The following is a 15,492-nucleotide window of genomic DNA, read 5'->3' on the forward strand; positions in this document are numbered from 1 at the left end:
CTAGATACATAATTGACATAACCGGAACAGATCTGCTCTCTTTGGGGTAGTTAGGGGGAGGGGTAATTCTGAAAATTAGAAAAAAACGAGGTATTTTTAACTTACGAACGGGTGATCGGATCTCAATGAAATTTGGTAGTTAGAAGGATATTGTGTCTCAGAGCTCTTATGTTAAATCCAAACCGGATCTTGTGACATTGGGGGGGAGTTGGGAGGGTGAAACCTAAAACTTGGAAAGCACTTAGAGTGGAGGGTTCGGGATGAAACTTGGTGGGAAAAATAAGCACAAGTCCTAGATACATGATTGACATAACCGGAACAAATCTGCTCTCTTTGGGGTAGTTGGGGGGGGGGGGTTAATTCTGAAAAATTAGAAAAAATGAGGTATTTTTAACTTACGAACGGGTGATCGGATCTCAATGAAATTTGATATTTAGAAGGATATCGTGTCTCAAAGCTCTTAATTTAAATCCCGACCGGATCTGGTGACATTAGGGGGATTTTGGGGTGGGGGAACCTAAAATCTTGGAAAACTCTTAGATTGGAGGGATATGGATGAAACATGGTGGGAAAAATAAGTAGAAGTCTTAGATACGTGATTTACACAATTGGAACAGATCCGCTCTATTGGGGTTGGGGGGGGGGTTAATTCTGAAAAATTAGAAAAAATTGCGTATTTAACTTACGAAGGATTGATCGGATTTTAATGAAACTTCACATTTAGAAGTACCTTGTAACTCAGATCTCTTATTTTAAATCTCAGCCGGATCCAGCGTAATTGGGGGGGGCAGTTGGGGGGGACCGGAAATCTTAGGAAATACTTAAAGCGGTGAGATCAGGATGAAACTGGATGGGAAGAGTAAAAACCTGTCTAACATTCGTGACTGACATAACCAGACCGGATCTGCTCTCTTTGGTGGAGTCGGGGGGGGGGGGGTAATTTTGAAAATTGAGGTATTTGTAATTTACGAAAGGGTGACCAGTTGTTAATGAAATTGATATTTAGAAGGATCTTGTGCTTTAAAGTTCTAATTTTAAATTCTGACCAGATCCTGTGACATTGGGGGGAGTTGGAGAGGGAAACCGGAATTCATGGAAAATGTGAAAATTGGGTTATTTTATCTTACGAAAAGGTGATCGTATCCTAATGAAATTTGATATTTAGAAGGATATCGTGTCTCAAAGCTCTTAATTTAAATCCCGATCGGATCTTGTGACACTGGGGGGAGTTTGAGGCGGGGGAACGTAAAATCATGGAAAACGCTTAAATTGGAGGGAACGGGATGAAACTTGGTGGGAAAAACAAGCAGAAGTCTTAGATACGTGATTTACATAATTGGAATTGATCCGCCCTATTAGGCGGGGGGGGGGTTAATTTTGAAAAATTAGGAAAAATGACGTATTTTTCACTTACGAAGAAGTGACCGGATCTTCATGAAACTTCATATTTAGAAGGACGTTGTAAGTCAGATCTCTTATTTTAAATTTCAAACGGATCTAGCTAAATTGGGGGGGGGGGCAGTTGGGGGGACTGGAAATCTTAGAAAATACTTAAAGCAGTGAGATCAGGATGAAACTGGATGGGAAGAATAAAAACCTGTCTAAGATACGTGACTGACATAATCGGACCGGATCTTCTCTCTTTGGTGGAGTTACGGGGGGGGGGGTAATTTTGAAAATTGAGGTATTTGTAACTTACGAAAGGGTGACCAGAGCTTAATGAAACTTGATATTTAGAAGGATCTTGTGCTTTAAAGCTCTTATTTCAAATCCCGACCATATCTTTTGACATTGGGGGGAGTTGGAGGGGCAAACCTTGGAAAAAACTTGGAGTGGAGGAATCGGGATGAAGCTTGGTGAATAGAATAAGCAAATGTCCTTGATACGTGATTGACGGAACCGTACTGGATTTGCTATGTTTGGGGGAGTTGGGGGGAGGGGCTCAGTGATTTGGCGAGTTTGGTGCTTCTGGACGTGCCAGGACGATGAAAATTGGTAGGCGTGTCAGGGAGCTGCACAAATTGACTCGATAAAGTCGTTTTCCCAGATTTGACCATCTGAGGGGCTAAAGGGAGAGGAACAATAAGAAAAAATTAGGTATTGATAACTTACGAGTGGGTGATCGGATCTTAATGAATTTTGATATTTAGAAGGACATCGTGACTTAAAGCTCTTATTTTAAATCCTGACCGGCATTAAGCCTCTTATTTTCCTTTTAAATCCATCTATTGATTCATATAATTTTGTTAGAGCTCATACCATATGATCTCTTGGCTCTTAGCTCTTCTTGCCTCGTCACAAGTGCCATATGAGCTATTAGCTCTTGTTTTTATTTAATCTTTCAAAAGTTCATCTATTTCGAATTATCAGTTCTCTTCAAGTGTCAAAGTCAAGAAAAAATAAGTTTTAAACTTTCAGGAACAGTTAAGGTGGATGTTAAACTAATTTAAAAGACAATGAATTGTATCCAGATTGTCAAAAGTCTCATGTGCCATATCTGAGGAACAGCTATGGGTATTGCTTTTGAACTTTCAGAGCACTTTGTGTTGCTTACTGTAAGCTATGTAACTTATATCGGAATTACTGAACTGAATCAAAAGACAATGTGTGCATCCAAGGTTATCAAAGGGCGTTTCTGAGGTTTCAAATGAAGTTCTAACTTTACTGAATTGAAACTTCGTGGGCATGTTGAGGAAAATGTTTAATTAAACTAGAACAAACGATGTTCAACCAGTTTTCCAAAAGTGCGTATCAGCAATATCATCGGATTGTCTAAGGGTAATAGTTAAAACTTTCAGGGCATGTTGAAATAAATCAAAGAAACTATGTTCATCCAGACGATCAATTAGAAAAATCAACAATGTCTCAGAAACAGCCAAGGGTGTTAAATTCCGACTTTTAGGGCATATTGACAGGGATATTGAGTAATATCAAAAGAAACTTTGGGCATTCTCAGGTAATGAATTAAGAAATGTAACATGCTAGTGGTCAGAATGGTCTCAACCCAAAGATTGTGGAAATTTGCATTCTATTTATTTCGATTGTATTTTACGTACCAATTCAGCCAAAGTTATATATCACAACTATTATCAAGAAAGCATTATAAAATTTCTGTGCAGTATATAACAGCAAGCAAAAATCTTAATTCGAAGTTGAAAAATCAAATTGTGAAATCTTCACCAAAGCTTCCTGAGCTTTCAAAGCTTTCGTTAATTAACCAAGAAAAACCATTTCGATTAAAGACAAACCGCAATTTTTTTTCACAAAAGATGTTTTTTAAAGAGAAATAAAAGTTGTATTAAACCTATGACGGACACAAATAAGGTCAAATAGTAAATCAGTTGTAAAACAAACATAAATCATTATCATTGAAGAATTGAAAGAAAAAAAAAACTAAAAAAAATGCAATAAACATGCAAGTTAAATTTGAAACGAACAGAAACCAAGCTTCTCTTAGGAATAGTGATAGTGCCTTTGAATCGTGTACCATTTCTCCATAAGATTTTAAATTTTCGGACTCTATGGTTTTCTTTCTAACTGAATAGAATCCTCTTATATAGGTTATCTTTTGATAAATCGAACGGAATTCCGTATGAATTGACACGGGGTTCTTTATGAATTTACAATGCAACCTATAGATTGTAATGAGCCCTTCCACGATATTCTAGGGCAACTGGGTGGATACGATCACCCCTGAGAAAAAAATTAAATGAAATCAACATGAAACCGTGGTCTTTCTTCTCGCCAAAAATACAAAATTCAACAGTTTTGTAAGTAGGAACTTGAAACCTCTACAGTAGGGTTTGCTGATACTCTGAATCTGATGGTGTGAAATTAATTAATATTCCATTAAGTTTAGAGTGTCTCCGTTTTTTGAAGATGAGGCGAAATTTTTCACGCTCGTAACTTTAGATCTGGAAGACTAAACTTGATGAGACTTATATATTGAAAGTAGTATAGAAATCCAACTCGTTTGAAGTATCTCTTGGTATGAGAATCCCTTTCTTAGAGTTTCGGTTACTATTAATCCGGGCCGTTCCTTGCTTATAGTTCGTTGCCACGAACTGTTTGATATTAAACAAAAGGGCTATCTAAAAATTTTTAGTCGATGATTTCGGGGAATAAGTGGGTGGAAAAGGGGCTAATTCCCATTTAACCCTTTTGGTCACTTAAAAGGCACTAAAGATTATCTTTTGTTTGACTTAGCTCCCTCTTGGCCTTCTATAACCATTGGTTGAAAGCAATTACCATTGTCAAAAAATAAACACGCATTCTTGCTGAAACCTCTTGGAACCTCTACAATAGTGTTTTCTGATACGTTGAATCTGAAGGTGTGATTTCATTAAGATGAGTTGAATATTAGTTTTTTTTGGTACTTTATAAGCTCATTATTGGTTTCATTTTTATTACATTTTATATTTGGTTCTATTAATCAATAGTTTTTTTGTTCGGGATAATTTCTGTTTTATTTTATGCTCTGCTCAAGATGTAGATTCGCTCATTGTTTTTAAAAAAAAAACCTTGTGTTTTTCAATCAGTATTTAAAGCCAATTTCTTTATATGTGTCTGTTGCTATGAAAACTCTTCTTCGTGGTTTTGGTTTCTATTGGACCTTGTTGCTCCTACTTACGGTTCGTCAACAGAGACTGTTTGATTTGGAGCTGTTTTACAGTTTTAGAAAGTCGAATGTCTATGTAAAAAAGGGAATGGTAAAAATGAGCTGCTGTTTTGATTTTCCAGTACCTAAATAGCAGCAATGAAAAAAAGACAGTGCCACGCATACAAGAAAAAACATTTTGTTGTTGTTGTTCCAAGTGGAATTCTGAAATTTACCCGTATGACATTTCAAAAACAGTGATTTAATGTTGTACTTTTCATTTTGGTTCGATGCCTTTTCAAGGGGTTTTTGGGTCTTTTTTGAATTTGTTTTCAAAGTAACATTTTGCTATTCAAATTAATAGAAGCAATAGTTACCATACTGAAATCAGCTGCGATTGTCCCGGCTGAGTGGTTGGCGTGCTGACATGGGAATCCTGTGTCCAAGGGGCACGGGTTCAATTCCAGTTATGACCAGTTATTTAGTTTTGGACGGGGGTCAGTGGCGTGACTGTGTAAGCTCAGCCAGAGTCGACCCATCTCCAAATGGGTACCTGGAGAAATCTGGGGAAGGTAAGCACGAAGGGTGTACAAAAGCACAGGATGATTGGTCCCCAACACCCTATTGCAATTCCCGGCTGAAGGGTCATGAAACGGAGATCAGCACCGCCGGTTTGGACCTTAAGGGTCTAGTGCCGTCTTACTTTACTTACTTACAGCTGTGAGTGGCAATTTTTTATTACAAAACTTTGTTTTTCAAAACGCGTTTCTAAACTCTTGTTTACGCAGGTCCCTGGGTTGCACCTATTGCTGCAAAAACAATCATTTTTAATACATTGACCTTGATCAATACACACATTTTGAATTTTATTATACTTGCTTTGTTATTAATAAATTTTTTTGTGGGGGTGCATGAGTATTATTACTTATAAGCGCTTTTAAAGATTAAACTATAATTAAGATTTGTTTCTTATTATCTGTGTTTTTTGCTCATTTTAGTCCCAGGTAAATCTCATAATACAAAACAGTAAACATTTTCATATTTCTTCCTAGCAATTAATAAATTATAATAAGTTTTTTCCTCTTCTGAAACCTCATTCTAAAACCATATCTCCCTCTTGGTCAAACAGTCAATTTGAATAAGATTAGTAGCATTACTTTATTGCTACTTAATTTTTTTTTTCGAGAAACTATGTTTGCACAACATATGGTACCTGTGTTTTGAAATAACTCTTATTGCAGAACCATTTGAATTGTAACATAATATTGCATTTATATGCTTACCTGTAAAACGGGGGAGAAGTGGGGAGGTATAAGAATAAAATATGACGCTTTTCATTTTTCCTATTTGTGTATATTTCAATGCCCTCTTTATTCCCTACGGGATGAGGATATTGTCCTTCTGGCTTCACCTGTCCGCATTCATCTCTGTCTTGGGGACATCCCTATGAAAAATATTTTTTTTTTGAAGAGCTTCCTCGGAATACCACATAACTTTTGCCCTTCAATCCCATTGTCGAAATTAACCCCCCTCGATCTTGGATAAATCTGAAGACGTGTTCTGTTTTTGGGATGATTGTGAATATCACACTCGAAACAGATAGTAATTGTCCTAATTTTCCGATAGTAAAGACCAATTCGCCTAAATAGAAGACACTGAATAAAATTCTGAAAAATGGGCAATGGGAGGAGGGAAAGAATTACATGATTTTGTACTAGTTGATACTTTTGTACTATTTAATTTTGTAGTAGTTAAAGTACTAGTTTTGTACTATTTAATCACTTTTTGGTTCTAGGATCCTCGACTGTTTCTACAGGCATCTCTTCAAGGTCAAAATCTCATCAGAATCAAGAATCTGATATGTCAGTTTGCCTTCCACCAAATACAGATATAATTGCACATAGAGCTCAAGGAAGTGGGAATTCCTCAGAATACATTCAGGTATAGGAATAAAATTTACTGTTTTTGCTCGCTAAAATATTTCCGCCAGTAAAAAAAACTGACAAATGCCTTAAGGTTTTATGTTCAATTTAGTTTCTAGGCCAAATGGGTCAGAAAACGGTATTTAATTCTAAAACACAGCCGCAAAGAATCTATTTAAACATCACGTGTAACAATACAAAATACTAAAGGTTCTCAAATTTAAAAGGAAGTATCAAAGAAAGTTCAGCCCTGTATTAATTACAAATTAAGTAAAAGGTAAGTTAGTGGGATCGGCTGCAGGGGGTCTGCCAATCACCAAAAAGTAGAAGTGAAAACCGACTCACAAACAACATGATTCTAAATTACCTTTGAGCTTACTCACTATTTCCCCTTGTTTTCTTTTATGAACTCTAACGATATCAAATATGGCATGTACCTAATGTTTTCTGACATAGAAGAGTAGGTGAAAAAGAAGAGTTCTCGAATCCACTCTCGTAAGGAAACATTCATTGTCGAGTCTCCTTGAAAAACTTCACCTTATAACTTACTTTTGTATAACATAGAGGAATTGCATGTCTCAATTATGGTCATGAAAATCATGACTTTACATCAATTCGCATTTTGTAAATAATTTTTTTACTGTTTCAGTAGAAATGAATTGGAAACGTTAAAATAATTAATTGCTTTTAGCATAAATTGTCAGCAAATAATCCAGACAATCTATCTATATATATATAAAAACCAGCTGTTGGGGTGGCGCTTAGCGCCACCACGACACCTAGTTGGTGGGGGACGCTTCGCCCCCAAAGCCCCCCCCCCCGCGCGTAAGTCGTTACGCGCCATTGTGGTTGTGTCCCTGTGTCCCACCTGTGAATATAGATATATATATATATATATATATATATATATATATATATATATATATATATATATATATATATATATATGTATATATATATATATATATATATATATATATATATATATATATATATACTACTACTACTAGTACTACTACTACTAATAACTCACTGCAGCACCAAGCCGCCTGAGGCCAACACAGCTACGCACGCTCCTCCTCCAACCTAATCTATTTAAAGCCTCCCTCTTTACACCCTCCCAGGAAGTTCCCATTTCCTTTAAATCTTTATTTATGACATCCTCCCAACCCAGACAAGGACGACCTGCTTTCCGTATAGCCCCAGACGGTTGGCCAAAAAGGACAATCTTCGGTAATCTGTCATCCTTCATCCGTAGAACGTGGCCTAGCCATCTCAACCTTTCTTTCATTATAGCCCCAGAAAGCGGGATTGAACCACACTTTTCGTACAACCTACTGTTTGAAATACGGTCAGTCAGCCGGGTACCCAGAACAATCCGTAGGCAATTTCTCTGGAAAACATCTAGTAAATTTCCATCTGCTTTTCGGAGTGCCCATGCTTCAGAGCCATATTTGACCACTGTCATCACTGTAGCTTCCAATATTCTAATCTTGGTTTGTAGACTTATCTTCTATTCTTCCAAACTTTTTTTAACTGTGAAAAAACACCCTGGGCCTTAGCTATTCTACTTTTAACATCTTCACTGCTCCCACCATCTTTACTAATAATACTACCAAGGTAACTGAAGCTCCCAACCTGATCAATCTTTTCGTTACCTAATGTCACCTGTTCATCTTCACTTATTCCTACCCTTAGTGACTCAGTCTTCTTAACATTAATTTTCAAGCCTATTTTAGCACCCTGAACTCGTAAAACCTCTAAAAATTCATTCATTTTGCTCACACTTTCATCTAATGTGCTTAAATCATCAGCATAATCTAAGTCCAGGAGCGTTCTTCCTCCCCATTTGATTCCATGGTCTCCAATTGCCTTTCCTGTGCTCCTTAAGACGAAGTCCATCAAAATGATCCATATAAAGGGGGATAGAACACAACCCTGCTTAACTCCTGATTTAATACAAAACCAGTTGCTAACCTCGTTTCCTACCTTAACGGCAGCAGTATTATTCTCGTACATAGCGCAAATCACTTTAATGTATTTTTCGGGTATACCATATAACGACAAGACCTTTGTTAACGCGGTTCTATCAACAGAATCAAAAGCTTGCTCATAATCGATAAAACTGAGGACCAAAGGTGTTTGACAACGAAGGGACTTCTCAATTATTAACCTAAGAGTGAAAACATGGTCGACACATCCTCTACCTTTTCTAAAACCGCATTGTTCTCCCCTTAAAACTTTGTCTACAGCATGTCTCAGTCTAAAAAGTATCATACTACTCAGTAATTTGCTACCTACAGAGACCAGACTAATGCCTCGATAATTACGACACTTACTCTTGTCACCTTTCCTATACAGTGGTTTAATTAAGGTTTTCCTAAAATCATTGGGTACTTCCCCTTTTTCAAAAATCATGTTCATAATCTTCAGTAGCTTATTCCTAACCTCAGAGACACCATATTTAAGAAACTCATTAATCATACTATCAGCACCTGGGGCCTTATTATTTTTTAATCCTTTTAGTACTGTCGCTAATTCTTCCTCACTAAACAAATCTTCCTTCACATCCAAGGTATCACAAACTTTTTCATTTTCATCTATATCTTTTCCTGCAACTGTATCTCAGTTTAGCACATTCTCAAAATGTTCCACCCATCTTTCTTTAACTTTTTCCTTATCACTAATTGTGGCCCCATTTCTATCTTTAACTGGGACTAGTCCGGATTGGCTACTCCCTTTCAATTTATTAACATGCCAGTATAATATTTTACTATTATGCCGTCTAGTCGCATCTTCCAGATCCTCAGCAATTTTATCCATCGCCTCCACTTCACATCTCCTTAGTTCATATTTTAATGCTTTCTCCACTTTCTTTACATTCCTTTTGTTTTCATACGACCTATCACTCAGATAATTCTTATACAAACTCCTTCTACTCTCTATTAAACCTAAAGCTTTTTCACTAATATTCCCAGTTGCAGTCTTAGCACTCTTCCCTAGGACACCATCAGCAACTTCACAAATTGTTTTTCTGAAATTATTCCATCCATCTTCCACATTGTCAAATTTTAAACTCTCAAGTTTAGTACTCAACTGTTCCCAGAATTTTTTTCTCAAATTTTCATCCTGAAGTCTACCAACATCATAACTTTCCGGGAGGGAGTTACCCTTCCGAAATTTCAGCTTTAACTTAACCTTAGACACTACTAGATGGTGATCTTTACTTTTAACATCAATAACGGCACTCCTATACTCCCTAGTATCTTGTATTGATCCTGCTAGTCTTCTGTTTACAATAACATAATCAATAAGGTTTGCTGTCTTACCATCACATGAATACCATGTCAACTTATGGGTCATTTTGTGACCAAACACCGTATTGGTTATAACTAGGTTGTTATACCTACAAAATTGCAAAAGCCTATAGCAATTACTGTTTTCTTTTCCTACACCAAATTTACCTAGGCTAGGATACCATCTATACCTATTTCTACCAACCTGGGCATTAAAATCTCCTAGCAAAAACACAATATTTCTACCTGGTACCCTGTCTATTTGCTCCTGTAACTGTAAGTAAAATTCATCTGAGTCACTAATATCTCCATCAGTTGGTTCAATGGGGGTATATACTACTATAACTGATACCCTAAACTTTTTAGCCATAAAATGAGCAATTAGTATTCTATTATTAATACCTTCCCAGCCTAAACAAGACTTAGCAGCTTCCTTATTCATCATGAGCCCTACTCCCTGTCTATGTACCCCATCCTTCCTGCCCGAGTAAACAAATTCTATGTCACCTAATTACATGCTTCCTATCCCTGGGATATGATTTTCTGAAACTCCTAATAAATCCAGTTCAAACCGTCTGAATTTGTCAGTCAAAATGTCGATGCGATATTCATTTTTTAACGTCGTAACATTCCAAGTTCCAATTTTCATGTTCTTTAAATCTTTGAAATTATTTTGGCCTCAAGAAAAGCAGTGATCCCGGATACCAGTGCAGGATGGGGACCAACATATCTGCTCAAGTCTACACCGAAGCGCTTAAGCCGGCTTAGAACCGGACAGCAAGAAGTCCCTGAGACCTCCAGTAAGTTGGAGGCTTTGTGCAATCCTGGGCCCATCTTGGTCACAACATGGTTTTCAGCACTTGGCGATGCTCTTCTATCAACAAGAGTCGAAATCCTGCACAGACAGTCCCAAGCCTATTACCTCCGACTCATTATATATTCATGCCTACAAATATTATGCTACTACATGGAGGCAGCCCATAGTAGATAAATTAGCTAGGAAGAGGTTTTTCAGCCCGAAAATGCCCATCAAAACAAACCAAGCCCAGAAAAATATCCAATAATCAGAATCCCGTACGAGTGCTGTGTTGTTTACTAGGCTATAATTTCCTCGAGGGGTGCCACTCCTCAAGTGGGAAAAATTTACCGCAAGTTTCCCAGTCTTGTAGGTACCTCGAAAGGGTCGAGGCAGCCCTTTACAGAGGCCATTGTCCATAAATCTGGATCTTACGCCCTGCCGCAGTTGTCCTCCTATAGAGGATCCTCCCACGATGGTGTTCTACTTCACCATGCAATTTAACCCATTACTGGGAGAAGGTTTGTAACTCATCTGACGTGTGAACACGGCAGTGGGCCATGTTGAGTGTACATTTGAGGGGCCTTCTTCCTCCTCCACCTGTAATTATGACCCCCAGGGGAGGGTTTCCCAGTTTCTATTATGGACCCCACTGGGACAAGGTCCTACTTGGTCTAAGCCTCCTATGGAGCTACTCCACCTATCTGTAGGGTTTTCCCCTATCTGTTGTCCTCTACCAAAACCTAGCATGATTGTCTAATAATTAACTAACTAATGCAACAAATAAATAGTTGTAGTAAATTGCAACTTTACTTTAATTTAGATTATAAAGTAAAGGACAAAAATAACACATACAAGCTCAGTTGTCATCTGCTAAAACCTAGCATGCAAACTAATAATTAATTAACTATTGCAGCTAATTAATATTGTAATAAAGTACAACTTTCCTTTTAATTTATACCATAAAATAAAGAAAACACAAAAAAGCTCTATTGTCCTCTTCCACAACCTAGCATGTTAACTAATAATTAACTAATAAATAACCCATTTGGCCTGATTGCAACACCTCACAAGCCACACCTTATAGAAAACACCTTTAAGAATTTAAATTAAGAAGGAAACTTATTAGAAACCCTGCTAGTACTGCAAAAGTAGACCTAAGTAGCCAATTTAGCCTGTTTGAAACATCTCACAAGCCAACACCCTATAGAAAACGCCTTTGAAGAATTTAAATGAATAAGAAAACTTATTAGAAACTCTGTTGGTACTGCAAAAGTAGACCTAAGCAGCCAATTTAGCCAGTTTGAAACATCTCACAAGCCAGAACCCTATAGAAAACACCTTTGAGAATTTAGATGAATAAGAAGACTTATTAGAAACTCTGCTAATTCTGCAAAAGTAGACCTAAGTAGTCAATTTAGCCTGTTTGAAACATCTCACAAGCCAACACCCTATTGAGAACACCTTTGAGAATTTAAATGAAGAAGAAAACTTATTAGACACTCTGCTAATACTGCAAAAGTAGACCTAAGTAGCCAATTTAGCCTGTTTGAAACATCTCACAAGCCAAAACCCTATAGAAAACACCTTTGAGAATTCAAATGAAGAAGAAAACTTATTAAAAACTCTGCTAATACTGCAAAAGTAAACCTAAGTAGCCAATTTAGCCTGTCTGAAACATCTCACAAGCCAACACCCTATAGAGAACACCTTTGAGAATTTAAATGAAGAAGAAAACTTATTAGAAACTGATAATACTGCAAAAGTGGACCTAAGTAGCCAATTTAGCCTGTTTGAAACATCTCACAAGCCAACACCCTATAGAGAACACCTTTGAGAATTTAAATGAGTAAGAAAACTTATTAGAAACTGCTAATACTGCAAAAGTAGACCTAAGTAGCCAATTTAGCCTGTTTAAAACATCTCACAAGCCAACACCCTATAGAGAACACCTTTGAAAATTTAAATGAAGAAGAAAACTTATTAGAAACTGCTAATACTGCAAAAGTAGACCTAAGTAGCCAATTTAGCCTGTTTGAAACATCTCACAAGCCAACACCCTATAGAGAACACCTTTGAGAATTTAAATGAATAAGAAAACTTATTAGAGACTGCTAATACTGCAAAAGTAGACCTAAGTAGCTAATTTAGCCTGTTTGAAACATCTCACAAGCCAACACCCTATAGAGAACACCTTTGAGAATTTAAATGAGTAAGAAAACTTATTAGAAACTGCTAATATTGCAAAAGTAGACCTAAGTAGCCAATTTAGCCTGTTTAAAACATCTCACAAGCCAACACCCTATAGAGAACACCTTTGAAAATTTAAATGAAGAAGAAAACTTATTAGAAACTGCTAATACTGCAAAAGTAGACCTAAGTAGCCAATTTAGCCTGTTTGAAACGTCTCACAAGCCAACACCCTATAGAGAACACCTTTGAGAATTTAAATGAATAAGAAAACTTATTAGAGACTGCTAATACTGCAAAAGTAGACCTAAGTAGCTAATTTAGCCTGTTTGAAACATCTCACAAGCCAACACCCTATAGAGAACACCTTTGAGAATTTAAATGAAGAAGAAAACTTATTAGAAACTGCTAATACTGCAAAAGTAGACCTAAGTAGCCAATTTAGCCTGTTTGAAACATCTACATAGCATCTTTTGATTTATAAGTACCCCTCAAAGCTCCCTGAAGTTTTCAAGTTTATATCATTAGGCGTTCTTAGATACTACAGATATGCCATTTTGACAACCTGGATGCAGATAGTGTCTTGTAATATTACTTTTATTTTAGTTTTCTTCCCTGTTTCTTCCTGGCCTTTAAATCTTGCTGCAGAAACTAAGTAGAAATGTGTTTTGTCGTAAATAATTGATAAATAGACGAACTAATAATAGTAGTAAAAGAATAAAAGATCAAGAAAAAACGAAAAGGACATAATAGTACATAATCTATCTATATATATAAAAATAAGTTGTCTGTGTGTGTGTGGGTATGTCGGATTACGTCATGTTTGTGTGTTGACTGACGTCATGTTTTCGACTGACGAAATTACAGACCGGGACATCGGGACACAAATAACCACCGGGACACCGGCACATCTATATATATAAAAATAAGTTGTCTGTGTGTGGATCTGTGGATCAGGTGACGTCATGTTTGTTCGCATATGACGTCTGAATTATTTCACACTAATACAAAAGAAGAAAAAAACTAAAAAAGGTAAAAACTACAAAAAAAACTAAAAAGAAAAAAAAACTAAAAAAGCTAAAAAACTAAAAAAAAACTAAAAAAAGGTAAAAATCTAATAACTAAAAAAAAACTGAAAAAAATAAAAAAAGGCAAAAACTACAAAAAAAATAAAAACTAATAAAAAAACTAAAAAAGCTAAAAAACTAAAAAAACTAAAAAAAACTAAAAAAAGGTAAAAAACTAAAAAAAACTAAAAACTAAAAATGAAAAAAACTAAAAAAAAGGAAAAAACTGAAAAATAAAAGAGAAAAAGAAAACTAAAAAAATATGAATAAATATATATAAAAATAAGTTGTTTGTGGGTTATGTCTGTCTGTCTGTCTGTCGAGTGACGTCGTGTTTGTCCGCATATGACGTCTGAATTATTTCACACTAATACAAAAGAAGAAAAAAAAACTAAAAAAGGTAAAAACTACAAAAAAAACTAAAAAGAAAAAAAACTAAAAAAGCTAAAAAACTAAAAAAAACTAAAAAAAGGTAAAAAACTAAAAACTAAAAAAAACTGAAAAAACTAAAAAAAGGCAAAAACTAAAAAAAAACTAAAAACTAATAAAAAAACTAAAAAAGCTAAAAAACTAAAAAAACTAAAAAAACTAAAAAAAAGGTAAAAAACAAAAAAAAACTAAAAACTAAAAAAGAAAAAACTAAAAAAAAGGAAAAAACTGAAAAATAAGAGAAAAAGAAAACTAAAAAATATTAATAAATATAAAAAATATAAATATAAATATAATATAAATTAGCAATCAACAAAGCACCGAGACACAAATGACGACCGGGACACAGGGAGTATAAATGACGACCAGGACATAAGTAAAAAAAAAACTAAAAAAACTAAAAAAATGGTAAAAACTACAAAAAAACTAAAAACTAATAAAAAAAACTAAAAAATCTAAAAATCTAAATAAACTAAAAAAGAAAAAAAAGAAAAAAGGAAAAAAATAAAGGAGAAAAACAAAACTAAAAAACGAATGTATATACAGACCGGGACACCGGGATACAAATGACGACCGGGACACAGGGAATATAAATGACGACCGGGACACAGGGACACAACTACAATGGGGACGCCAGGGGGCACAGGGGGATATAAATGACGACTGGGACACCGGGACACAAGGAATATAAATGACGCCCGGGACACTCAAAGAGAAATCACAGACTGGAACACCGGGACACAAATGACGACCGGGACACAGGGAATATAAATGACGACCGGGACACAGGGACATAACTACAAAGGGGACGCCGGGGTGCACAGGGGGATATATAAATGACGATGGCGACTCAGGGAATGGTCGATTAGCAATCACCATCAACAAAGCTCAAGGGCAATCATTAGAATCATGAGGTATAGATCTGAATACGGATTGTTTTCCCATGGACCATTATATGTTGCATGTTCAAGAGTCGGTAAACCTGACAATCTATTTATATGCACAGACAATGGGACAGCAAAGAATGTTGTATATTCGCAAGTTTTACGTAGTTAAAAACATATATATATATATATATATATATATATATATATATATATATATATATATATATATATATATATATATATGTATATATATATATATATATATATATATATATATATATATATATATATATATATATATATATATA

At 35.7% G+C, this 15,492-nt stretch overlaps 1 protein-coding gene across 2 annotated transcripts in view; it reads left to right on the plus strand.

Annotated features, from left to right (window-relative positions):
* LOC136032879 (chordin-like protein 2) overlaps positions 1-15,492 on the plus strand; it is a 301,335-nt gene that overhangs the window by 240,261 nt on the left and 45,582 nt on the right. For both annotated transcript variants that reach the window (XM_065713319.1, XM_065713310.1), the window contains exon 9: positions 6,393-6,538. In XM_065713319.1, the coding sequence (XP_065569391.1) occupies positions 6,393-6,538 (146 nt within the window). The remainder of the gene's footprint in view (positions 1-6,392; positions 6,539-15,492) is intronic.

Source organism: Artemia franciscana, chromosome 1 (assembly GCF_032884065.1).
Source record: "Artemia franciscana chromosome 1, ASM3288406v1, whole genome shotgun sequence".
In the NCBI taxonomy this organism is placed as follows: Eukaryota; Metazoa; Arthropoda; class Branchiopoda; order Anostraca; family Artemiidae; genus Artemia; species Artemia franciscana.